Raw genomic sequence first — 26,958 nt, forward strand, 5'->3', positions numbered from 1 at the left:
TTGCAGAGCGCAATCTATAAGTCTATCCGCTGCATAGCTCCAGTAGCCACAAATACAGTTTATGGGGGCTTAATGGACCATGCCACTACTGGGGGCTAACTGACTATAACACCACCTGTGGAAAGGGGTATGGTTATCCTGTGCGCTAGTGCTGAATGGGTGGGGAGTCTATCCTCACAATTCATAATTTCACTCTCTCACCAACCCCAAGCCCATTTAGTTGCTCTTTACCTGGGAATTGGGAATTTCATCCTAAGATAAATGAATTATGATGCAACTTGACAATGCCTATTTAACTGGCCCCTCTCCCTGAAATAATTATAGCAGGGAGCACCTATTTAGACTGCCTAAATGGTTCTATTCTCACCCAGATTTGGGGAGTTTATCACTTCAAAACTTTATTTATTTTTTTTACCTCGGCTTTTCCAGGCTTGCTAAAGTTGCCCGAAAGTATGTTTAAGAAAAAAAGTCAGTCCAAAATCACTGCAGCTTTTCTGAGTATAAGAATAGTGCAAATATATTATTTATATAACAACAAAAATTTTGTGACACTTTTTGTTTCTGTACAGCTATAGTGTTGACATGATTCTATGTAGTATCTTGTCTTTTGCTGTGTACACAACAAACTCAAAACGAAAGAACTACATGGCATGCTGGGATCCAAATAACCATGTTTACTAAATATACCCAGTTTGCAAGGCCTCAATATGTATACAAACTGCTGCTTTGGCAGCATTCTGCCAGCTTCTACAACACAGCACACACTTTTAAAAGGGAACGCTACCATATTACTATATACTACAGGCAGAGAATTTAAATTTGGCAGGGAACTTAGGGCAGAGAATTTTATGGAAAAGTGCTTTTGACTTCTCCATTGAAACTAGCTTTAGTCAGATATTTTCCAGGTGGGAGTTCATAGCTTTAGGGCTTTTTCAAATATGTATATATACTGCTACATATACCCAAATTAAAATGTAACCTCATCATAAATTCCTATCTGACTATGATATTATTTCATATAGCTTGTTTTATATGTGCATATAAGGAGAAATATTTTGCTGTGCCTCTAAAAGCATAAAACTTATAGCTCAGAGTGGATAAACCACATTTTCATGCAGACAACTTTTCACTCTTTTGATCCTGGGCTGCTGCTGGGGTCACTTGGGCCCTAGTAGTAACTTAAAACTGGTTGAATTTTTTTGTGTGGAAAAAATAAATTCTGTTGAAAACTATGGTTTCTCTGAAATAGAAATTTTCCATGTGGGAGTGTTAATTTTTTGACAAAAAACAAAATAACCCTCTCCCTCGATTTTTCTGATCAGGGAATCAATGCAGAGAATCTTGTCTGTTTTGAGTTGACATTTCAAAAGAGTACAACTTATGCATTTGAAATGAAAAATGTCATTTTCATACATTGAACCATTTTGTTTCCCTATTTCCAAACTGCAGCTACTCAGAATCTTTAATCTTCTGAATTTTTTTGCTATTTTGATTTTTTTATTTCTGATTTGGAAGAGAAACACATTTCCAAACATTGAAATGTCCCATGGGTCACAAATACCATTTTTTAAATGTTAGAATTTATGTAATTGCATACATGTATAAGAAGTTAGGGTATGTCTACACTTGCACCCTCGTAGAACACAATTTTCTAAAAATGTAGGCCATGTTTCTATCTAAGATCTCTCTTTTGGCTATTTTCTTCTTAAATTCTCTTCTCTGTTCTATTGGAGCCATGTTTGCAGGATTCCCTAAGACTGTAGTTCCCTTCTTACCACCATATTAGGGCTATATTAATACAAACTGAAAGCTATACTACTGTTTTGCCTGGATACTGTGCTATGTTGGTATAAAGGATGTGTAGGGCCTCTTCCTCCTGTCCCCTGCCTCTTCTATATTCAGGGATCTCAAAATGGTGGAGAAAGGGAACAGTTCCATGCAGGCTGCTAAATTTGGATACAGGAAGGCCCAGATCTGTGTTGAGTGATGATTAGAGATGATTTCAGTTATGGGTAAGTGATGTCTGTGTGGACTGTGTAAGATTCTACATTATCCTTTTACTAACAGATTTTCTCCTTTCCTGCCTTTCCCTTTTCATTCCAGCCTATTACTTTCCGTGACACTGGCTTACATGAGTTGTGTTATCCTAGTTAGTCTCTGTCTTCCAGGCATCTCTTAAAAAACAGGGAGATGGGCCCTCACAAATTGAATCAGGACTCTGAGACTTAGCTATGTCTGTTCACTTCAACAATTAATATAAAGCCATTTGAAGTTATGGAAGGCAGCTCAAAAGTGGGAAATGTGTTGGGACACATGTACTTGAACTTCAGGCCCAATGAGTACATATTTACTGAGGATACAAGTGGAGGTGGGGTGGTGCTTGAGGTAAATTTATTTGAATGGAGAAGGAATTTTGTAGTGTGTGTGTGTGTGTGCGTGGTGATAATGCTAGTTAATTATGTTGAAGAAAGATCTTGCCTAGAATACTGTTTTGGCCTGCTTGGTTATTAGGTAAGCAGGAGGAGTCAAGAGAGAGAGTAAAAGATTAGGTGCTTAGTTCATTGTGGTAAATAATGCTGTGGGAACATCTTAATTAAAAACTGTGGCATATTCCTGCACTGTGCAGGGATCAGCTCAGTTTCTTGTATTTCTGTCAAACCTTGCTAAATTCTAGAAGCATGTTTCATTGACAACAGTAAGACAGTTCACAAAAAAAATCGCAGTTTCGGAAGACTTTAGGATTTTAAAGTTTTCGTTTTGCTTGTACCATATCTCTTTTCAATGTCAATTCTCTTCAGCTGAAAAACATTTGCTTGGAAAATATCTCAAGGCAAGGGAAAGAGTTGGTGTTTGTAACATGCACAAGTTTACATTAAAGCTATTTTTCCTTTTCTTTATCAGCAAGCAATCCAGGCTCTGAAAGCAAAAAATGAAAAAACAAAATAAAACCAAAACCAAACAAAAAAAAACAAAACCACTTTCGGCCATACATCTAAAACAAGAATAGCTTAACTAATATTTTTCACATTTTAGAATTACATTTCTGTGTAGGAAGAGACTTCATGTGTCTGGATTAAGCCTGAAAAACATTAGCTCCAAACTTATATAAACTCTGGAACAGTTTACTGCAGTTATGCACTCTCCTTTCTTTACAGAAGTGTAAGGGCAAGCTCTAAGACAACACACAAAACTCAGACTACTGCAGTTTCAAAACCTTTCAATTGTATTTCATATTGAAGAAAACAAAATTGCCAGCAAAGCAGAAAGGCAATAAAACACATGATAGAATATCAAATAGGCAACAAGTTCTGTGAGAATTTTTTTTATCACATCAGCTATGTCTGTTTGGAAAGTTCATCTGTTTTAATGCTACTTTCCAGCTTCCTTTGTTGTCTAAAGTTACATTGAGTCCAATAATTTACAGCTCCATCAGGTTATATCTGTAGTAAATTTAAAGTTAAATAGCCCACTCAAGACTATTGGCTCCATAGTAGACTTTTCAAGAAATAGTCTTGGAGAAATTTAGGGGAATGTAAGAAGGGAGCTCCAAATAGTTCTGAACTTCTGATGGTGGTTCTGTGTTCTCGGGTCCAGTGGATTTCTCTAGGGTGACCATATTTCCCAAAGGGAAAACAGGATACCACCCTCCCTCCATCTGTTTGTTTAAGGCTGGCACTGGTCACTTGAACTCTGCTGGCCCCCATACCATACCACACCGTTCCGTTTTTGACAAAAGTGGACATTTTCAGGGGTCAGCAACATATTTTTAACACAGACACAAATGTCTGTGGTAAAAATGTTGATGACCATGTTAATTTTTCAAAAAACCGAATGACTAAATGACACATTTTTCCCCCAATGTCCATCACTAAATAAATTTTGTCACGTGTCTGTTGGGCAACCTGATGTTGCCAAGCCCTCAGCTTTTGGTCATCATTTGGCAAAATAGGACGTATAGTTACCCTAGATTGCTCCCAGTTCCCAACATACACCAGAAATCCAGATGGCCATGAGGTGTGACTTCATCTGCAGATATGTATTCCCAAAGCATCCTTGGGATGTATTTGAGAAGAGATTGACCATATGGTGTGATGGCTTGTTGATGTGGATGTCTGAGCACTAGAGATTAGGATGAGACCACCAAAATACATTTTCACATCAGAGCCAGAACTTCCATCTTTGAATGCAGAACCCTTAAAACATGCCCTTCAGCATTTTAAGTAAAGGCAGGTTCTTTCATTTGCAGAAATCCTTAGTTGTGTTGCAAATCATTGGTATTGAAGTGAACCCACTGAGACACTATAAAGTAAAAAGCCTTGGCATTACAGCGCTTGTGATAATGAAAATTAATATTATCATCATTATTAAAATGATAGAGCAGTGCTTAAAGTCACAAGGCCTTGACCTTCTTTTTGATAATCTCGTATGCTGTACTTACAGTGAAAATGATGTTCACTCAATGAATAATATTTTGGCTAACAGAAATCCTATGAGCCTTATTTATGTCTGTTTTTATCTTGCAGGCTTTTTTGGGGGGGTCAGGACTGTAATTGATGTCATTTTTGTTCCAGCCATGTAGAAGATTCTTTGATGGATTACAACCTCAACAAAACTCCAACTTAAAAAGAACAATGACAACCAAGAGACTTAAACCAGGTTTTTCACCTTCCTTGAAAGGAACTGGGTTTCAATATTTAGAAGTTTTTTAATACTCTACCTCCCTCTGCTGTTATTACTGAGAAATTCTTCAGCAATGGGAAACCAGGTACTAGCAGCTTCAATTTCCATGCTCTCCCTTCTGGCAATAATGGGAGACACAGACAGTAAAACAGACAGTTCGTTTATGATTGATTCAGACCCAGGTCGCTGTATGAGGCATCATTATGTTGATTCCATCAGTCATCCACTGTACAAGTGTAGCTCTAAGGTAAGTTTTGATAAAAATGACACCAGGACTTTGATATCAAGAATGTTTCTGAAACAAACTAACAACAATTATTATTCTGATGTGAAATATTAGTACCAAAAGAACCCCGCCTTAGAGCAGGAAGTACTAATGCTTAGATCAGAAGTTTTGGATTTTGGTATAGACTCTTACAAAGAAAGGTCTATCTGTAAAGGTCAAATCATCACAATCCTATACACTTTGATGCAGTTTTGGTTTGGGCCATGTTCAATTAATATGGATTGCATAAAGGCATGCACTCTAACGGGCTATATTGGGGTAAAGAATTAAGTTATATAAAAGTTATGAAAAAAAGAGTCTGAAAATTTTGCTCACTTTTTTTTTTTTTTTTTTACTATTTAGTAAACATTATGCACCTCTCATCTTTGCTTTTCTGCAGAATTCAAGAAGGATCACTACTTTTGGCTTAGGCTGTTTCGCATTTGTTAGTGTTTCTATCTCTCATTTGAAATTTCAAGTTTGGAAAACTTTGAGTCAACATATTATATTAGCTTCTGTATATAGTTTACAGTAGTTTCTGACATGAATGATAAGTGAGGAGAGAAAGGAGACAGAGGGAGAGAATGCTTACTGATCCCTTTCTCCCTGCCCTAACTTCCCTTTGAAAATGTTAACCCAGTTCACATTCAAACACGTGGTCAAAGGTCTGACCATGAGAACTGTGTGAATAACTGATTTTTTTTGATTCACTGCCAGAAAAAAAAATGTAGGGAAAGGGGCATAATCATATCAAAACAAATGTTTTATTGCAATTCTGAGGCTTTTAAAAACCATTTAAAAAAAATACAATTGAGGTAAAATTCAAAACAAGAAATTGTTTTGAATAAAATAACTGGTACATTATATTGAAAATGCCAGTGCTTAAATGTTCAGGTTTTTTTCAGCTGAAACAAGTTAGCAAATTCCACACAAACTCACAAAATATTTAGATTGACCCAAATTTGCATTTTTCAGCAAAAAGTTTGCCCCAGCAATGTCACTTAGATCTGCTGCTCACCCCACTCTCTGTTAGTATCTGGAATGACTCCATAGCTCCCCAGATTGACACATGAGAAAAATTAATGCCACCTCTGTGTAGATGCCCTTCAAGCTCTTCCTTCAGTGAGTTCCCATAAATGCCCACAGCTGCTAATGGACAACAAAGGGTTGTTTTGATAGGGCTGCCAGAAATATAGAGTGTAGTTCAAATTACAAACAAAAGATGAGCCACAACAATACACATCCGCACTCAGCCTCAAGGCAACTCATCAAGATGGGGCTTCTCAGGTCTAGTGCTGGGCATATTCAGATCAGGCCATCCCTCTCCTGGATGATCCCCCGGACAGAATCTAATCCTTTCATTCAGGCCTCTCTTCATGTCTTCTCCCAGACAGGCTGTCAGCTCTTAAGCAGCTAAGATGCCCCGCCTTAGCCACAGCTCCTAGGCTGCTGCTTCTGCTCGCTCACAGCCTTTAGTTCTCTTCTGCGCCATGTCCCCTCTGACAGTACTTCCCTTTCCTGTGCTACAAGGATTTTGGAGTCCATTGGAGATTAACAAAATTGCCAGTCAAGGAGCCAGGAGGTTCATTATATTATTGCTTGGGTGTCTCTCTCTGCTATGCCCATATGCTGTGGGTAGCCTGTACTGGAATGTGTGAGTTTCATAATGTTGCCAACTTTTGCAATTTTATTGTGAGCCTTGCAATATTTGATGTTTTTATTAATCTCCAACACGGGGGCTAAGAGACTTCACAAGCATCTATGCTTTCACATAAAAGCAAACATTTCTAGTTCTCCAAGTGGCAGGGAACAGCTGGTGTGAAGTGAATATACTGTAAAGACTCAGAAATCAAAAGGCAATTTTAAAAAAATCATGAATTTAAGCCAATGGGATGATGGGGATGTGGGAGGACTGTACCTCATGATTTTTCAGTTCTCAAGGTTGGCAATATTGATTTCAGTCCAGGATCTTGCAATGTTTATCTGATTTCCCATATTGCAAATGGAATGTATTTCCTCTAAATCCTTAGGGATACCACCTCTTTTAATTTGGTTATGCTTTTATGGATGTTGGGATGATGAAGTACTGCTTCAACTGCCCTCATTAATCGATTTATTATTTAATTATTAATAAAAGTGAGGGGAATATTTTAACACCAAAAGGTTTTCTGATGAAAAACTACTCTTTAAAAACAGAACTTCTTGTGGAACGTCTGGTGACATCTCTGAAATTTTTCATTTTGCAAAAGCTTCCACAACATCTTAATCTATTTTTAATCCAAATTTTGTTTGAAATCATTAAATTCCATAATCATTTTGAAAATGTTTTTGCTGAACATCTGAATTATCTATAAAAATCTCAAGGAAAATTTCACATAAACTAGAAAATGGGCCTATTTCAAACCCATGGAAAATTTGAAAATTTCCTATGAACCTTTCAACTAGCTCATATTGTTACGATCTTATAGATCCAGGACATTGCTACTGTTATGGTGACTTCTTCAAATTCTATTCTGAAGGCACACGCACTACTTGCACAGTATTATATTCCCTTTTGCAGATTGGCCTCAGAATCTCTCTTAAAATACATTTTGATAAAATATTAGTTTGAAATATATAAGCATGTTATATCCTTTACATATAATGTAGAAACAATAAGTTTCTATGGGATTAGTGGGTGCTTGTGTGTTTTGTTATTCCTTGCACTGTTTCTTTGATCTGCCTTAAATTTCTGCCCTTTTCCACTGAAACATACTTTTCATAGTTACATAGTTACATAGTTACATAGTTCTCTTCTAATGGGCCTGTTTCCTGATTCGTATTACTATTGCTACTGCATCATAGGGCTTGTCTTCGCTTACCGGGAGATTGATGCTGCTGAGATTGATCTTTTGGGGATCAGTTTAGTGGGTCTTGACTGCCCCTGTTGACTCCAATACTCCACCTGGTTTCAAGGAGTAAGGAAAGTCAATGGAAAAGTTTCTTCCATCAATTTCCCACAGTGGGGTCGTCACAGAAATTCAACATAAGGTACGTCGACTCCAGCTATGCTGTTCAAGTAACTGGAGCTGTATATCTTAAGTTGACTTTCTTTCTTAGTGTAGACTTGGCTATGCAATCATCAAAATTAGAGATAACAAAAGTCTTGTGGGTTTTCTTGTACATTCTGGACTAATGATAGATTATGTCCTAAATATATAAAGTGCTTTGTTTTCACCTTCAACGCTGCCAATTGGAAGGTATTTCTGTGACATTTAATATGTCCATTGAATGCAATTTGATTGATCAACTCCCATTTATTTGTGATCTCAACTGGATGTTGAACACAGGCCTCAGGACTGAGAAGCTAACATAATAATACACTATGTACAATATGTAGAAGAAACATCAAGAAGAGACATTAGAAGGTAATTCAACTTTAAAAGACAATGTACTTCTGTTTTGGCCTACAGCAAAACATTTGTTGCCGCTCACAATGAATTGAATTCCCTCACCAGGCTTAGCTTCCATCTTCCTTCTGCCACCAGGACTCATTGGTCCCTAAAGCACTAAATCCCCATTGCCTCTCATATCAGTATCTCCTGAATTACACTGCTGTTATAAGGCACTCTTTGTAGATGTGCCAAAAGAGTGCTCCAAGTGACACCTGAGAGTAATGAGGCCAGGCTGGATATATACATTGTAAGAAGAGTTTTAGTATATGTTTTCAGATAACAGTGGGAGAGACAAAAGATCCCAGGAGATTTGCAGTAATTCCAGCTCTATACCAGGCCAGAAGTACTACAGATATAAAATAAGGACACATATTTTAGCATGCCCACTTTCAGGCTAAGCCAATCACCGGAAATGTGCAAATGAACAATACTACCACTAACAAAATCTTCAATTCCCAAAAGGCTGTGGCTTGAGGTACGGCAAAACTCTAAGCCCATTTGTAATTATCTGTGAGTTTGTTATGAGAACTGCTCCCTCTCTTTGCACCCAGCCCTCAGAATAGTTGAGTCCTGCTGACTGTAAGTTTGGATGGGTTTTTGCTTAGCTGATCTCATGCCAGTCCAGAGGGGCAACCATGAGCATCCCCATCATTCCTGCATTACATTAGGAAGGCAGTGCTGTACTTCCGGGAAAGCATTACAATCTGAAATGTACATGATTTTGTGAGGAAAAAGAAGAACTCACACACTGATATCAGGTTATAAAAATACCCATGCATTTCTACTCTATGTGCACTAACTCTATTAGTGCACTATGCCATCACATCATTACTAATTATTTAGGTGATAATCTTTATTTTGCTATAGTATGCAATGCAAAGAACAGCTGCTGCAATTGATTAAATAGCAAACCAAAGCCTTTATGTACATGCTATTTCCAGCTCATTTACACACCTGCCAAAATATACTGGTACTGTTTGGAGTTGATGAAGTGATGGTTAAGTTATGAGTTAGTCCAGGAGTTTAAAAAGCCATCTAAATGTGAATTCTGACTACTTTTTTTCCAACAAAATTTATGTTTCTCATTATGCAGGGTCACTCTTAAAATATACCCTGCAGTCTATAAATAGGGGCTGCAAGGAAAAAGCACCAGTTTTAAAAATGGCCTTGCACTAGAAAGCCTAACTTTTCAATTAATACCAGAGCAAAATTTTGCAACAGTATGAACTGTAAAGAATGTGAAGCTTTGTTTTATAATCACTGTGTTAAATTCATTAGCCTAATTAAACCATGACAGTGCAGTTTTATTGCAAACAACTATGTCTTTTTTGTGTGTGGAAGACTAGTATTAGTGTTAGCTCTGAATAGAGTTCTTGCTGGCACATTAAAAAATTCTGCTTTGCAGTTACGTTGTGTAATGTTTGCCCTGTCTTCATTCCTTTCCCCAGTTCCCTTGTTTTCTGCTGCTTCTGGAAACATGTACAGGTTTAGGCAGAGGGAGGTGAGATTGAAGTTTTGGGGTTTTTTTTTAGGACAATATATGGTTTGGATTTTTTTTTTAGGACTTGTATAAACATTCCAATGCTGAGATCACCATCCATTATAGGTATTCTTCACCACATGGTACTATAACCCATGAACCCATGATGTATCATGTAACATTTCAGTTGAAATGTTCTTCTTTTAATCTTTAAAAAAATATTGTAATCTGACATAGATGTAATGGAACAAATAGGCAATTTTAGCCCAAATTGTGGGCTAAAAAAATAAACTTTAAATTGGTGACGGTTCAGCAAAAAAGAGCAAGAATAAAGGATTAGAAGACATGCAGTACACAGTGATAGATCCAGGGGTCTTGGTCTATGTAGCATAAATGAAAATCATAGGGAGTGATTTCATCACGGTCTATAAGTACCTATGTGGGAAACAGAGATCTGAAGTTTCTTCAGTCTAGCAGAGAAAAGTATAACACAGTCTGGTGGCAGGAAGTTGAATCTAGGCAAAGTCAGGAATTAGGGGGAAGTTCAATGGCTTGTGTGCTACAGGAGGTCGGAATAGATGATCAGAATGGTCCCTTCTGGTGTTGGAATCTATGAATGTGTCTTGGCTAACCAAAGTTTGTGGATCTAGTTTGAAACATCTCTTAACTCCTCATGTAGGCATAGCATTTGCCACCTATAAAATCATGCTGGCTGGCCATATTGTAACTTTAAAGATGTTCAATACTGACAGTGTCTACATAAGCTGTTAACTATTGTGGTTTGAAATAACCTTTAACTTGAATTAGCTAACAGGATTTAAAAAACATCAACTTTTTGTGCTTTAGAGAGGACTTACCACAATTTCTACTCTCCACTACAGGTGGACAGCAGATTGTTTTGAAGGGAAATAAATGGGTAATCACCATGAAAGTGCTTTAGTTCTTTCCAGGCCTGTAACATGTCTCCATCTATTCACAGTTCATTCAGTGGACGAGAAAAAACAGCAACCTTTAATATTGTTAAGAAAAGTCAGTGATGAGCTTTCAAACCCAGCAAAGCAGTTATATTGGTTTATACTTTCATTGCATTTTATCTTCATTACATTACATTGATTTACTTCTTATAAGTGATCTTTGCAAAGAAAAGGTCCAGAAAACTACTTTAAAAAATAAGAAAGTTGAGATTCTCTTTCATATTTCTAGGGGAGGCATTTTGAGGGTTCACAAGTCTCAAAACCCAATTCTGGTGACCAACTGTTTTATTAACTAGAAAGGGTACATATTACATAACTAAGAGTCTCAACTTTGATTGGTCAGTTATGATTTCAGGCTTGAATTTCAGAGAGGTCAGGTCACGGCACAGTTGCAGTCATTGCAAATACAAAGCAGGCACATATGCAACTGTATTTGAAAGACATACTTTGGCTTTCTGAAAACCAGCTCCAAATCCTCAAGTGATGATTATGTCCAGAACCCAAGATGCTACATAAAGTACAACTTAATATTGAACAATCTGGAATGGACATAATCCATTATAACTGTTATGCACCAGTAGAGCCCTATGCAGAAATAACATTTGTATCCATATCCAATCTGTGATCCATGAAAATGATCCATACAGACGCAGATATTTGTGGATATAAAGCAGGTACAGGCAGTCCCCGAGTTACGTACAAGATAGGGACTGTAGGTTTGTTCTTAAGTTGAATCTGTATGTAAGTCGGAACTGGCGTCAGCCGCTGCTGAAACTGATCAGTTTCAACCGCGGCTGAATCTGGATGCCAGTTCTGACTTACATACAGATTCAACTTAAGAAACCCAGGCGTCCCCAAGTCAGCTGCTGCTGAAACTGATCAGCAGCTGATTCCAGGAAGCCCGGGGCAGAGCAACTCTGCCTCGGGCTTCCTGTAGTCAGCGCTGGTCAGTTTCAGCAGCGGCTGACTTGGGGACACCTGGGGCAGAGCAGCTGGGGTGCTGCTGGGTTGCTCCAGTAGCGCGGCTCCTCGGTGCTACTGGAGCAACCCAGCAGCACCCCAGCTGCTCTGCCCCAGGCGTCCTGATTCAGCCGCTGCTGAAACTGACCAGCAGCGGCTGACGCCTGAGGCAGAGCAGCTGGGGTGCTGCTGGGTTGGTCCGGAGCGGCACTGCGGGACCAACCCGGCAGCCCCCAGCTGCTCTACCCCAGGGGTAGGCAAGAAAAGCCTGGTCTGCTGGGGGGGGCACTAGCTGTACCCCCCCCCCCCCAGCAGACCAGGGAGACGGGGGTGGCGGGACCGCCCAAGTCCTCCACGGCTTTGCTCCGTCTCCCTGGCTGCTGACCTGGGAGACGCGGAGCAAAGCCGCAGAGCATGTGGGCAGCGGGACAGTCCAGGCGCGCCGCGGCTGTCCCACTGCTGGCGTGCTCCGAGGCTTTGCTCCCCATCTCCCTGGTCTGCTGGTCAGACCAGGGAAACGGGGAGCAAAGCTGTGGAGCACGCCCGTACCGGGACAGCCCAAGCACACCTGGGCTGTCCCGCTGCGGGCGTGCTCCAAGGCTTTGCTCCTGTCCCCCTGGTCTGCTGGGGGGGGGGCCGCCGCGGCTTTGCTCCTGTCCCCCTGGTCTGCTGGGGGGGTCCAGTGGCTTTGCTGGACCCCCCAGCAGACCAGGGAGACCGGGAGAAGCTTTTCTCGCCCCAGAGGACACGGGTGGCGACCCGCTGCCCGTGAGCTCCGGGGCGAGAAAAGCCCCGTAAGTCAGGGACTGCCTGTATCTGCAGATTTGCAAGGCTCTGTGCATCAGACTAGATAGTGAAAAGCCATTACCATGTGTTTCCCAAGTTAATCCTGAGACCCTTAAATTCAATTACATTTGAATAAACTCCATGGCTCTATTCCTTGGCCACAAACTTACACAGAAGGGGGAGAGGAGATGTTTCTTAACCCTTCTCTGTTCTATCTTGCAGATGGTGCTGCTGGCTCGCTGCGAGGGACACTGCAGCCAGACATCACGCTCTGAGCCGATGGTCTCCTTCAGCACAGTTCTAAAACAACCATTCCGTTCTACCTGCCACTGTTGCCGGCCTCAGACCTCCAAGCTGAAAGCAATGAGGTTGCGCTGCTCAGGTGGCATGAGGCTCACTGCTACCTACCGCTACATCCTGTCTTGCCATTGTGAAGAGTGCAACTCCTAGGGGGAAACGCATTGCACATGAGGCGAGGGGGGACACTGCTGGATGAAAGGGATCCCAGAAAGCAACCCCAGACATGGAGATCTTGCCAGGACACTATTACAGTATTTCCACTACCACGGCTCTTCAAGCTGGACTGGATTTGAGCCATAGAAAATGAGAGGCCCTGGGGCCCTGGATTGCGCTGATAGTGTGAACAAAGACATCCCTCTGCTGGTCTGTGCTGAAGACATAACCCTGGTGACGTGAACAGGCCCACCAACAAGGAGGGGGACAAAAGGGGCAATTGCCCCAGGGTCTGGCAAGTCAAAGGGATCGAGGGCTCCTGGCTGCTGCTGGTGCTACTGCAGCAGCGGTGGTGGCCGGAGCTCTGGGCCCTTTAAGTCACCACTGGAGTGCCCCACAGCATGCTCCGGGCAGCATTGAGGGCTGGGCAGGGCATGTGTGCCACACTCCAGGTGGTGGCTGCCCTCAGCCCCGCCCCTTCCAAGAGCTCAGAGCAGACCCTCCCCTCTTGTCCTAGAGCCTGCGCAGGCTGTCGGCTCCTCTGTATATGAACCTTTCTTTCTGTAAGGTTATTTTGGTGAGGGGGAGGGGTAATATTTTCAGCCTTTCTTCTGCTCTGAACAAGTCCAAATGAGAGGTGTTCCCTCCACCCCCACGAACAATAAAGACACCCAGAGAGAACTACAGGGTCCGTATTGCTGGAGATACTATATTCTAGACATTTTGGAAGCAGGATGGTTCATTCCTGCATACGATTGCTCATTGTATCACTTTATTCTCAATCCCTTAGTTATCTTACCCTCCAAAATGAATTGCATTGATGACAACGAATATATGTTACTTGATCTGGCAGACAAGTGCTGGACAATTTTAACTGTGGTTTAGCTGAAATTACAAATAAATAATTGAAAAGTGAACTGGCTATTGAATGAAGCATGGGAGTTGTCCAGCCCTAGACAGTTGAAATGATTTTTTGTAGTTGGATTGCATCTCAGCTCATTGGTCGAATGACATTTAGAAAGAAAAAGGTCATGCATTTCACTCTTTCTTCTCCAACATCCTGCGGGGGATCATTACAGCCAGACTGTAGCTGTCATAATGCACTAATTAAAAACTAGAAACTAAGACTGCTTTACAATTTAAAAATGGATCCTCTTAAATGGAGTCCCATCTTAAACGGGGCTGGCCTCATGAGGCACAGAACTTAGAGCTGACAAAGCAACAACAATATATAAGAAAAACATTTATCCACAGATCTCAAAGTACTTCATCCAAAGAGAATAAATATCACCATCCCCTGTTTTAAAGATAAGGAATCTGAAGCACAGGGGCATTAATTGACATGCCTACAATAGTCCATGGCAGAGCCTGAATCCCAGCTCATTTATGCTTATTCTCTGCAAGGAAGGATCTGACCACAAGTTGCCTTCCCCTTTAGGGCAACTGCTATACAAGGAAATAGGGTTAGCCAAGAGTTACAGAGCTTGCATAGCCTATACAGAGAGGCAATGTGTGTGTGTAACACATGGGGGTTCACATGCTCCCCCCCCAAAAAAAAGTACTGCTTGGCTTGTACTGAGCATGCTCACATGGACTGAGCACACTCAGTAACTTCAGCTGAAGTCACTGCCCTCACTGTGCCACCCCCCCACTATTGGCAGACATGCACATTTTAAAAAAACAGTGCACCCAAGCTGCAGATTACTTTAATCATTTAGCATTTCTGGGGTCAGCTGAACAACAAATACCCAGAGCCTTCTACAAAATGGAAACTATTTGAAATTTATATGGATTTTGGCTTATTTTAGTGGTGCTATATTCAGTAGGATGGATAGTCAATCTCCTACAGAAGCTCTTCCCTGCATCCAGATCAATCTGAACAGGTGTTTCATGTAAGAAAGTCAAAGCCAAAAAAGAAGAGAGCTCTTAAGTGCTTCCTCCATGGCTCATAATGCCAAATTCAGCCCAGCTTCAAATCTTCACCGATACCCACATGGAATATGGCTACAATCCAATAAGTCACTCCAGAAGTCAGCTGGACGTCACTGCACAATGATGAATAGAAAGATAGAGGCTGGGGTTGGGAGTGGGTAGACAAGCCCAGAATTCAGCCCATCTGTTGTGTGCCATCTAAACTGTCTTGAACAATTACCTTATATAGCAGCCAAGCTTTTGGCAGTTATATCATGGGGATTCCATTAAGCACATTCAAGTGTCCCCAGCATCTCTGGGGGGGATGATTTCTCCAAGGTAAATAAACAGATTAAGTGGCCTGAAATGGAACTGAGCATTTCCAAGGCTTACACATGCTTTACTATGGTCAACCAAGCAGAGCTAACATCCTTGGCTGTTGCCTCCCCTTGAACACTCTGGGGAGGAGAGACATGTGGCAGGCAGGTACTCAGCTGAATTCTGGAGCAGACTATAAATCAGTAAAAGGAGAAAACTAATGGGACCAAATGTGCACAGACACTCACAGAGATTAGCGATGGACAGATGGTATAGACGGAAAAGGATAGCCCCTGTCTGCTGGAGAGCATCTTGTCATTGATGGCCAGTTTTAAACAGGAATTCTTAGAGCTGTGAATGAAGAATGAGTCAAATTGTTATGAGCAATGTAGCTCATAGTCAAATACCAGGACCATGACTGAAGGAGCAGCACAATGAGATCATTGGTCATGCATGATTCATTATTTCTTTCTGATGGTGTTTCTTTACATAGCCGATAAATGGTTTGCACATGACTGATAGGAGAGTGTACTGAGCATTATCACTAAAAACTAATTTGTACAAGAGCTTCCCCAAGAGAACATTTTTGTGTGCCTTTTTGTGTTTCTTCATCTAAAATTCTTCATAATCCAAAACAGGCTCATTCCACCTTTTCATAAGAAAATTCCCTTGTTTATCTGAACCATTAATAATACATTTTCAGTTTTACCTTTGTATATTTTGAAGTAATATTATGTGGTTATCAAAGTATCTCTGTACTTAGTATAGAGAATTCTTCATGTGCTGAAGTTATGTTATTTTGTTATCAAAGATATTGGAAGCATTTTAAGGGCAACTTCTGGCATGCAGTGTGTCTTCCCTTTCCCCCAACACATGACATCAAGAAGCAGATCCTCAGCTCCACTGAAGTCACTAGGACTCTGACAATTTACACAGACTGAGAATTTCCTGCCTGGAGTTTTTACCACACAGTAGCCAATGTCTCAAACAAGGCAGGACTGGACTGATGAATAAAACCAAATTGAAAAGCTCGTTGGTTGTGTTGTTGCTCTCTCTCTCTTTGGTAAGAAGAGAGGGGTTAAAGAAAGAATTTCACTTCAGAGCCAGCATAGAAAAAAGAGAATATTTATAGTGAGAGAAAAACTTGGGATATATTTATTCCCATGTCCCTTTTTGATCACAATGCAAGAGCTATTATTGTCACCATAGGTCTCTCAAAAGATATTTGTATTTTAACAAAAGCTTTCTCTCATACCCAAGATTCCTTCCTCTTCTCTTGATCCTATAGTGAAGTCATCTCCTTGTAACTGCAAAATCTGTTGCTAGGCATATAATTGTTATGTCAATACACATTTTTTTACTTAGTTATAAGGTCAAATAAATACAACAGAGTTGGGATATGAAGGTGCCAACCCTATATGAAAACAAATTGAGTTGGTAAATGACAACATCTGAGCCAAATTTGTACATTCTTTCTCAATTTCTGCTTATCTCTTCCTCAGGTAAAACTTGTATTGGCTCCAGAAGGTAAGGCCCGATGGTCTAGTTTTCATATAGCATGGGAATTGTCTGGCACTAAACAATTGAAATGATTATTTGTAGTCGACTGTATGGCAGCTCAGTGGCTGAATAGTGTTGAGAATGAACTTTATGACCTTTTTCTTTCTTTCTCCTCTAACATTGTGGGGGAAGCAAGGGGTGATCGTTACAGCCAGACTGTAGCTGTCACAAAATGAGTGCTTAAAATTTAGCAGCTAAATCTGTATTTTGACGCCCATATATCAATTTTAGGCAGCTAAACAAAGTACACAAATCATCAATTATGTGCAACAATATGGATTCACATCACCCATGTAGAGCAACCATCTTGAAAAAACTGAAAATTGTTCGAGAAAATATGAAAATTAAATTACTTTGTTTCATTAGCATGCAATTGTAGTTGATACATCTACAATATGTTCTGAAGGTTTGGCTATAATATAAGTACCTCTATAATAATGTTCCTTAAGAACAGAAGGGAAAGGGACAGTTGTCTAGGCAATGCTTTGGGGGTAGAACGAAGGGCGGATTCTTTGCAAAAATGTCCTTTCCTCGGCATCTGAATGTATGTGTCTGAGGTTTTTCTTTTTCCACTGAGATTGACCCTTCCTGAAGAAGGATCCACCACACTAGAAGGATGAACAGCTTCTTTAAAGAACATTCTATGGTTTGTCCAACAGGCAAGATGCTCCTACAACCAAAGGCCACAATCATCTCTCCCCACTTTCTCCTTCCTTCCTTCCTTCCTTCCTTCCTTTCCCTAATGTGTGGGCCACTAAATCTGACCCACAACAATCTCTTCTGTAACCACATCTCCCATGGTTCAGTTCACAGTATCATGCTACCCAGTTGGTTTACTTTTTAAAATCATATACTACTTTATCAGCAATGCTATAGTTAAATTTGAATTGGCTTAATTTCATTATAATTATTTAGAAATGGAGCTTAGATGGAGAACGACACAAACTCAGATCATGCAAAAATAACTATAGTGAAGAGCTTCATTGGGGTTATTTATTTGTAAGAAGAGAATTATAATCCAATATATACCTGAGACCCTGTTAGGAAGGAGTTGTGATGTGCTACTATCATAATTTAGCATACATTGAGTACTTTGCCCCACTTCAAGGGGACAACTCGTGCTCACATGCATACTTAAATGATTTTGCTGAGTCAGCCCCTGTATAAATAATAACAATTACATTAAGAGCTCACTGTTTTCCTGAAGATGTCCCTAGGGATATTAATTATGCTTTCCCTTGGCTTGTGAGGTTGGAGAACTTTTATAGATAAGAGACCCTGAGCCTGGCTGTCTCTGCTTGGTATAATCAAATGCATTTGTAAGCTGTTTGTACAATGCTAAGTACAATAAAGGGGCCTGACATGAAGTTCACTGACAGTAAGGGGAGTCTGATGTCTCTGATGGGCTTTAGATCAGGTCCTAAATGAACACTTCTTACAGTAAACAAATAACAAATTAACCATTTTATAATCACGGAGGCAGGTGTACAATGATCAACTCTTTGCAAATTTGCACTGGCACACAGACTGATTTATAATTTGCAGTTAAATGGGTTTTTGTGAATGGGCAAGAACAATAAAAAGCTAGAAGTTAGTGCAGCAATGGATTAGTCCAATCTCCTGCTCTTCTGTGTGTCTTTCTTCAGTGCTGCTTCTGTTTTTTAGCAACTGATTTGGGAAGAAGAGTAACTTAGAATGTTGTGGGTCCTTTTCTTGGAAGAGAGGCATATTTCAGTGCCTATGCTAGTATAACCCACACACCTAGGGTGCGTCTACACTGCATCCTTACCTCAAATTAAGCTACGCAATTAGCACTATGCAAATTGTGTAGCTTATTTCGAGGTCATTTTGAAATAAAGTGCTATTCTGACAAGTGTGGAATGAGGGTTACAGGGATGCCAGAATAGCGCACCTGTTATTTCAAAATATATTTTGAAATAACAGGTGCGTTTAAAGATCAGGAATAGTTATTTCTGTATACTTCTGGTATCCCTAAATAGCACCGCTGTCTAGACGTAGCCCTAGTGTGGTTCACTGTCCCTAGGAGTGACACTTAGACCACTCATTCTTATCTCTCATTGTAAGTGAAGTCTAAAGCATAAGCTGAGAGCCAGCTGGCTTTATGACTCAGGCTCTAGAGCTCACTCATTCTTATCTCTCATTGGAAATGGTCTACATGGGACAGTGAACCACACTAGATGTGTGGGTTACACTAGCAAGTCCACAGAAGGTTTGCAGTGGAGTTTGAAAGAAATGGGATTAGGCCTTAAAGAGTTTTCCCTCCAGCTCTGTGTATATATTATTTTTCAGAAAATCTGAACATCCTAAAAAAGTTTAGAGTAACAGCAGGAGACAGAAACAGATCACTGTGAGCATATGGAGCTCCCATGTTTATAAGGGTGTTTTCCCTACTTTCTTTGACTCAGTAGAGGATTAAAATACAAAGGCTGAAACAAAAACATATATGCAGCACAAGTGATTGACAACTTTATAAGCAAGATTGCACTATTACAAATTCTGAAACACTGTGAGGAATCTAAAAGGGATTTCAAAGGGACGTCATAAATCTTTTACCTGTGACAAAAATCAACCCTTCCTATAGCTAGCTGACCAAGCCCAATCAATAACAATGTAACTCATTTACAAAACTACATTTAAAAATACCCTCCTACTAATTTACTAACAAGGGCATCACTGGAATATGGGGCAATGCCCCCTCAATTTTTCATAGGTCTGTTTGCTCCGTTATGTCTTCCATTTGCACCCAGCTCCAACTTTGCAGGATATAACATCTTCATAATGTTCTATATGATGACACAACTTTGTCCCCCACCAGAATTTTTCTGAAACAATGCCCCCTATTTTAAAATATTCTTCTTCTAGAAAGAGTTAAAGAGTTAGTCTTTAGCTAGATCAGTTTCCCTTTAATTGTAACCACAAATGTTCTATGGATTTTGTGATTTTCTAATTTTCCATCAGGACTGGACTCTTTTGACTGTACTACACTTTCAAAGAGAAATGCCTTCTGAAAACATAAAAACATCCATTCCTTTAATATGTAATTAATACGTGGTTTTCAATATCGTAATTTTGCAGCAGTAGTAAGATTCTTAAGAACAATCAGTCTCAGTTCACTGGCTTATTTGGAAGCAATGTGGTAACATTAAAAATGAAAATTGATATGTGTAATACTGAAATTTTTAGATGGTTGATTTTTTTTAAAGATGTGTCCATGCAGCCTCACAGCAGTCACTCCCTGTGAGCTCTATCAATGTTTCACTTCAGTGACCAGCGGGTGTAATTGTTGAGCAACATGGGGCTCAGATTCCCATGAACGGGGGAACGTACATCTGCAGACAGCTTAGACCCTTTTGGTTTAGGGAGCAAGAAGTTAATGTTGATGTTTGTTTGTAAAGTACATATATCCAAATAAACACACTGCTCTAAAGGCTATGGAAAGAAGGATGCTTACATACACCAGCAATGCTAGTAACACAGTGTATTGCTATCTGCCATATATGTTGCACAGCTATAACAATAGGTAAGACTTAAGCAGCTTTTGCAAAAGAATAACTACACTTTTGTAAGTTATAAATCCTGCATGACCAAAATCACTTGCCAGATTTGGGTCACTTGGTTATGTGCATAACACTAGGAGCAGCACTACTTGGCACAGAGGTTTCAAGTATGGGAAAGTGTGCAGGTTACAAACTTTGAATTTCACAGTAGCAAGATGACTGCCACATAATGTACATTTAGCAGGGGGCAAGAGGACAAGCTTGCATGCGTAATGACTGATAAGCTAGTATTTATTTCAATAAACCAGTAAATGCTTTGTGTGCACTGTGGACAATCTGTAAAAGTAGAAAACATGTTTTATGATTTTATTTATTTTTATTTTTTGGTCCTGGATGGGGTTTGCATGTCAAACTATTATAGATAAAGGAAGGCCTCCAACTATTTTTCAAATAAGTTATTTTAGTTTCTCAATGTCTTCTGTGGCTACAAAAGAGCAGCAGCTGCAGTTTTTATTTGGAGACTATTGGGTTTGGATTCTGGGTTCACTCATGCTGATTTCACACTGCATCACTGCACTGAATTTAAGCCAGTTTCCTCTGATGTACACTTGTTTGAAAGGCTCTTTGTGTGCCCTTCCATGTAGAAGCCATTTTTCTCATCAATCTAATTTAAACATGGGCTAAACCTGGGCATCCTTGCTCACCTTCTCTGGTACCTTATTACTGAACAGTTTCATTGGAAGCAGGGGAGTTATTTAAGAAATAAGGTATTACTTATTGTGAGAGAAAAGGTTAGACTCTTTAGGAAGTCCTGTGTCCATAGAAGGATACTCTTTCAATCTATATTTTCTCTAGTCCTCTTCCTTATAGTCAACCCACAGACATTTTTAATAACTTCAAGATGTTTACATTTTTTATTGCTTTTGTGATAAAATTATTGCTCTAGGCATTTGGAAGCCATGTCTCAATTATACTCTTGTACAATATTAAAAAGTGTGCCTTTTTCCCCACTGACCACAGCCATAGGAAGGAAAAGATGGCACAAGAGAAGCAGTGGTATCTAATTTCTTTAGTTCATTATTAATTGTCATGAATTTTGGGACAATGAAATTGTGTTTTGTGTTCCATTGAACACTGAGTATAGGACTTGTCCCTAAAGGATTCCTTACACAACATTAAGAGTTGTCTAGATGAATACAACTGTTGTATGGCAGATAGGGGTATAAATCTACCTTACATTAGTGATCTGCATTCCAATTGCCCATGTTGATGTTGCATACACCAGGGTGTGCTTTGATCTACTCCCATTTCAAAGCAGGGTTTATCAAAGTGCATTAAGAAGTTTTTAGTGTGAGGCAGCAGGTTTCACATAGATAGTCACTGCCTGTACATTTAGACCCCATTCTGTCTTGCACTAATTGTGAACTTAGACAAGCCCTAACTGAATTAACACGAAGAGCCTGGCTACACAGAGGCATTCAGAAAAGCGAATCTGAATTAACTTTCAAAGTGGATTATTTAAAGTGCATTAAATCCCTTTATGGAAGGTCCTATTCAAAATTAAAGTGCCCTTAATTCGATTTAGCATAATTCACTTTGGACCCCCGTGTAGACATTCTTATTTAGAATTAAAGTGGCTTTAAAGCCTCTTACATTTTCGGTGAATGTTCACATATAGTTTTAATGTGGTTTCCTAATTCACTTCAAATTAATACTTTTACTTAATTTGGATTAATGCTTCCAAGTGTTCCTGTGTCGATAAGCCCTCAGTGAATACTGTAAACACCCGTGGTGAGATTTTCAAAGGCTTCCATGGCCAGATCTTCAAAGACCTTTAGGTGCCTAAATTCCATTAATTTAATGGGCATTAGGTGCCTAAATATCGTTGAGAATCTGGGCTTCAGTTTTATCACGTTTTGCTTCCAATGGAAAAAAAATCCCACTGAGTTTAGTGGGAATGGAATCAGGTCCTCTCTGAAAATTGTAGAAAATCCCTTTCTTGGAATCCAGTCCTGAGATGGGGCTAGTAATATTAAGAATGCTATTCAAAGGGGTAGATGTTTGTAGTCCTCTGCATTTTAAGCTCAAAATTCAGTTAACATTAATTTAGGTAAGTTCAGACTTTAGTTTATTCAACTTTTCTTCTTCTTTGTTTTCCTGTCCCTCTAGTCCTACACTACAGCATAAGCCCTATTCAGGTTTTGAAAGAGAATTGCTAATACTGCACACATCCTGGGACCTTCACATATAAAACGGTGGCTGAAAATGAAGTTCGGGAAATGTGGGGGTCCTGTAAGATGTTGCTGCAAATATGTGAGGACTGAAACTTGACTCTAGTTTTGCATTGAAGTCTTTAATCTCAAATATTAAACATCCTTAATAATGACAGTGCTGTGTTCCCATATTTAGGGCTTTTCTACAGGAAAGCTGTAAGTCGATCTATATTACACTACTTCCATTATGTAAGTTATGTCACTGAAGTTGACATAACTTAGATTGGCTTTTAGAGGTGTTTCCAATGCACTATGTCAAAGGAAGATGCTCTCCCACGAATTTATCTTCCATCTCTCAGGGAGCTGGAGTACAGACATGGATGGGAGAGCACTCTGCCATCAACTCAATGGGTCTTCAGCAGACCCACTAAATTGACTCGCAGCATTGATTGCAGGCAGGGTCAATTTAGCCATAAGTGCAAAAAAGTTATTAGTTTCCTTTGAAGAAATACAGTGAGATTCTCCACAATGGGTACAGGATATAAAATCCCAGTGAACTGCCATCTCTGCATGCTGTTTCATCTATCCCTTGTTTCTTGCGCTCCTGTCTTGTGCTGGGGAAATTGCTGCCCAGCCTTCCGCTTATAAAATGAGCAGATGGCACCAAGATGTCTGTACTCCAAGCACTTCAGAGGACAAAATTTTACATTCAAAATTATTTTGACAAAGCGGAGAATTAGTCTGAAATTGACAAGATGAAATTAAATAATGGTAAGTGCAAAGTATGTTATTTAAGGAGGAAAAAGTCAAATGCACAGCTACAAAATGGAAATAACTGACTAAGCAGTAATACCGCAGAAGAGGATGTGTGGGTTGTAGTGGATCATACATTGAATACAAAGCCAACAATGTGTTGCAAAAAAAAGCTAAGGTTATTGGATATATTAACAGGATTGTCATATGTAACACAAGGGAGGTAATTGTCCCATTTCACTTGGCTCTGGTGAGTACTTAACTGGAGTATTTCGTTCACTTTTGGGTCCCACCCTTAAGAAAAATATGAACAAACTGGACAGTGTCCAAGAGGGAAGAACAAAAATGAAAGAAAATGTATATAAAAAAGTGGATATATTTTGACTTGAGAAAAGATTACTGGGGGAGGGCAGGTAATAATAGTCTCCAAATATTCGAAGGACTGTTAAAAAGAGGATGGTGGCCAGCTGTTCTCCATGACTGCTTAAGTTAGGATACAAAGTTATTGAAGATTTAGGTTAGATATCAGGAAGAACTTTCTAGCTATAAAGATAGGTAAGTCCTAGAATAGGTCATTAAGGTTATGTCTACATTGCACTCTAAACTTGAAAAAGATACACAATTTGCGCTACACAAATTGCGTACTTATTTTGAGTTTATTTTGAAATAGGCTATTTTGAAATTTGGTGATGTCCACACAGCACCAAATTTCGGAATAAAGTGCTATTTCAAGACATCCTTTAACCTTCATAGAATGAGGGTTACTGGGATGCCGAAATAGCACGCCTGTTATCTCGAAAAACTTTTTGAAATAATGGGTGGCTTGTGAAGACATGGGGGAGTTATTTTGGGATACCTCTGGTATCCCAAAATAACTTTGGGTATGTCTACACTGCCACCCTAGTTCGAACTAGGGTGGCTAATGTAGACATTCGAAGTTGCAAATGAAGCCCGGGATTTAAATATCCAGGGCTTCATTTGCATCTTGCCGGGCGCTGCCATTTTTAAATCCCCCTTAGTGCGGACTCCGTGCCCGCGGCTACATGCGGCATGGAGTAGGTAGTTCGAATTAGGCTCTCTAATTCGAACTACCGGTACACCTCGTTCCACGTGTAGCCGCGGGCACGGAGTCCGCACTAAGGGGGATTTAAAAATGGCGGCGCCCGGCAAGATGGAAATGAAGCCCGGGATATTTAAATCCCGGGCTTCATTTGCAACTTCGAATGCCTACATTAGTCACCCTAGTTCGAACTAGGGTGGCAGTGTAGACATACCCTTTCATGTGTAGACATACCCTTAGGGACATTACAGAATTCCCATAACTGGAGATGTTTAAGTGCATATTAGACAAACACTTGTCATGGATGTTTTAAGTATATTTGGTCCTGTCTCAGCACGGGGGGGGGGGGCATAGGTGCTGGAACTAGTGCACCCCCTGATTTGAAGTGGTTTGTATCATATAGGCGGTTTGCAGTTTGCTTGAATCCCATCACCCCACTATGCAAATTGTTCCAGCACCCCCACGGGGAGGGCTGGTCTAAATGATTTCTTGAAATACCTTCCAGATCTTTTGTTCTATGGTTCTATGGTTAGTTTATAACTCGGGCAGTTTCAAGAATGATACAAGAAAAAAAAAAGACTTGGACACCCTCTTAATTTATTCTCAGCAGTATTTTCAAGCACTGAATGATATTGCTGTAATTCAGACTTTACATTTACAGGAGTTTGGGATAATCTGGCTTTTGCTGAAACATCTACAAAACACTCTTTCGCTCCCCCCCAAAGCGAGGTTTGGATTTTAAATTTTACTGCAACAGAAAAATATCCTGTTTATTGTAAAATGCTGCTTTCCAACCACAGGACTTGGATAACAACAGCTTGAAGAATAGTGATAGAAATGTAGCCGTGTTAGTCTGGGGTAGTTGAAGCAAAATGCAGGACAATGTAGCACTTTAAAGACTAACAAGATGGTTTATTAGATGATGAGCTTTCGTGGGCCAGACCCACTTCCTCAGATCAAATAAGTGATCTGAGGAAGTGGGTCTGGCCCACGAAAGCTCATCATCTAATAAACCATCTTGTTAGTCTTTAAAGTGCTACATTGTCCTGCATTTTGCTTCAACAGCTTGAAGGAAACGGTTTGAAGCCTGTCAGCAAGCGGTTACAAATTTACAGATGGGTTTTACACTTTAATGTTGCTGTTGCTGACAGATGAAATAGCTGCACGAATGACAGCCTGACCTTGAGCAACTGGGAGGTTTTAAAAAAGAAAGTGGTTCGGCGAATATATTTTTTAAAAAGGTTTTGGCCTGAGTTGTTTCCTGGGGGGATAAAGGAGCAGAGAAATTCCACATCTGCTTCTTTCTGCCTGCATGCAATGTGCCCTTCTGCAGGGAATCGGTGCGTAAACCGCGCCACGGACAATGACATTCCTGCCGCGTTCATCCATTTCGGAGGAGACCTGAAGTGAACTGGAGTTAAGGACGGAGCCCGAAGGTGGCGCTCCTGCATCGCTGCACTCTGGGAACAGCCACGCTTCGGATCGCGCCGCACGCCGGCGGAGACAGCGGGGGTCGCGCAACCCCGGCCTTGTTTTCAGAGTTGGCGGGAAGCGGTCGGTGCAAGCCTCTGCTCTGGGGAAGGCGGTTTCCGTGAGGCTGTTGCTCTGAGTTGCAGCATTGAGTGGGCGGGGTACGGGCCGTAAATCTGCGGGTGAATTCACCCTAATCAGGCTTCATTTCCGCGGCAGGGTGGCAGACTTTGTAGCATCTGTAGGCAGAGCTCACTGGACAGGACGCCTTGCACCCCTCCATGGCTCCCCCAAGCTCCCTGTAGGCCCCCCTCCCATCCACCACTATTTCAGGGACTGCCAAAAAGCCCCGCCCCTTCTCCCTCCCATGCCAAAGACTCTGTGTGCTCCTTAGTTCCTCCTTCCACTTCCTACCAGAGTTCCCCAATCCCCTCCCCCAACCAAGGGAGTTGTGTGCCCCCCATGCCCACTACCACCCACAGCAGGCTGCTCCTCCCGTCCCATGCCAGAGGCTCTATGCACCCTGTCATTCACATTGCACCCCCCATCGGAGTATCCCAATCTGTAAATTGTCCCGCCTGTACCATGGTCTCCTATTCTTGCGCCCATGCCAGGGTCCTTCATTTTTCTCCTCATGCCAGGGCTGTCTATGCCCCCTTTCCTCCTTCACTCACCATTTTAAATTCTATTGGGAGGATAAACTCAACTGGGCAGGAAATGCACTGACAGATGGGGGTCAGACAATTAGGGTATGTCTAGACTACATGCCTCTGTTGCCAAAGGCATGTAAATTAGACTACCTGACATAGTCAGTGAAGCGGGGATTTAAATATCCCCGGCTTCATTAAAATAAAAATGGCCGCCACGCTGTGCCGGCTCAGCTGATCGTCAGCACAGCGCGCGAGTCAAGGCGCAGATCGGTCGACAAGGGAAGTCTTTGTCACATAACACAACATACGCATTAATCTATTCATCTTTTTTTGAGACATTTTTGACATTTTTGAGTCATTAAGGCCTTAGTCAGCCTCTTATACAGCAGACCAGGTTTTTAATAGTCTGTCTGTTGTGAAGCTCTACATTTATTCACAAATAGTAACTGAGACGCTTTACTGCTGCTGTGATT

The 26,958-nt window shown here is 40.6% G+C and overlaps 1 protein-coding gene across 2 annotated transcripts in view; it reads left to right on the forward strand.

Moving 5' to 3' along the window:
* The window catches only part of NDP (norrin cystine knot growth factor NDP), a 29,464-nt gene extending 9,541 nt beyond the window's left edge, over window positions 1-19,923 (forward strand). The window contains exons 2-3 of one of the 2 annotated variants that reach the window (XM_006137893.3): window positions 4,524-4,927; window positions 12,802-19,923. In XM_006137893.3, the coding sequence (XP_006137955.1) occupies window positions 4,754-4,927; window positions 12,802-13,029 (402 nt within the window). In that variant the 5' untranslated portion in view covers window positions 4,524-4,753 and the 3' untranslated portion in view covers window positions 13,030-19,923. The remainder of the gene's footprint in view (window positions 1-4,523; window positions 4,928-12,801) is intronic. The other variant, XM_006137894.3, reaches the window with a different exon arrangement.
* The last annotated feature ends 7,035 nt before the right edge of the window (window positions 19,924-26,958 follow it).

The sequence above is a fragment of the Pelodiscus sinensis genome, chromosome 1 (assembly GCF_049634645.1).
Source record: "Pelodiscus sinensis isolate JC-2024 chromosome 1, ASM4963464v1, whole genome shotgun sequence".
Lineage (NCBI taxonomy): Eukaryota > Metazoa > Chordata > Testudines > Trionychidae > Pelodiscus > Pelodiscus sinensis.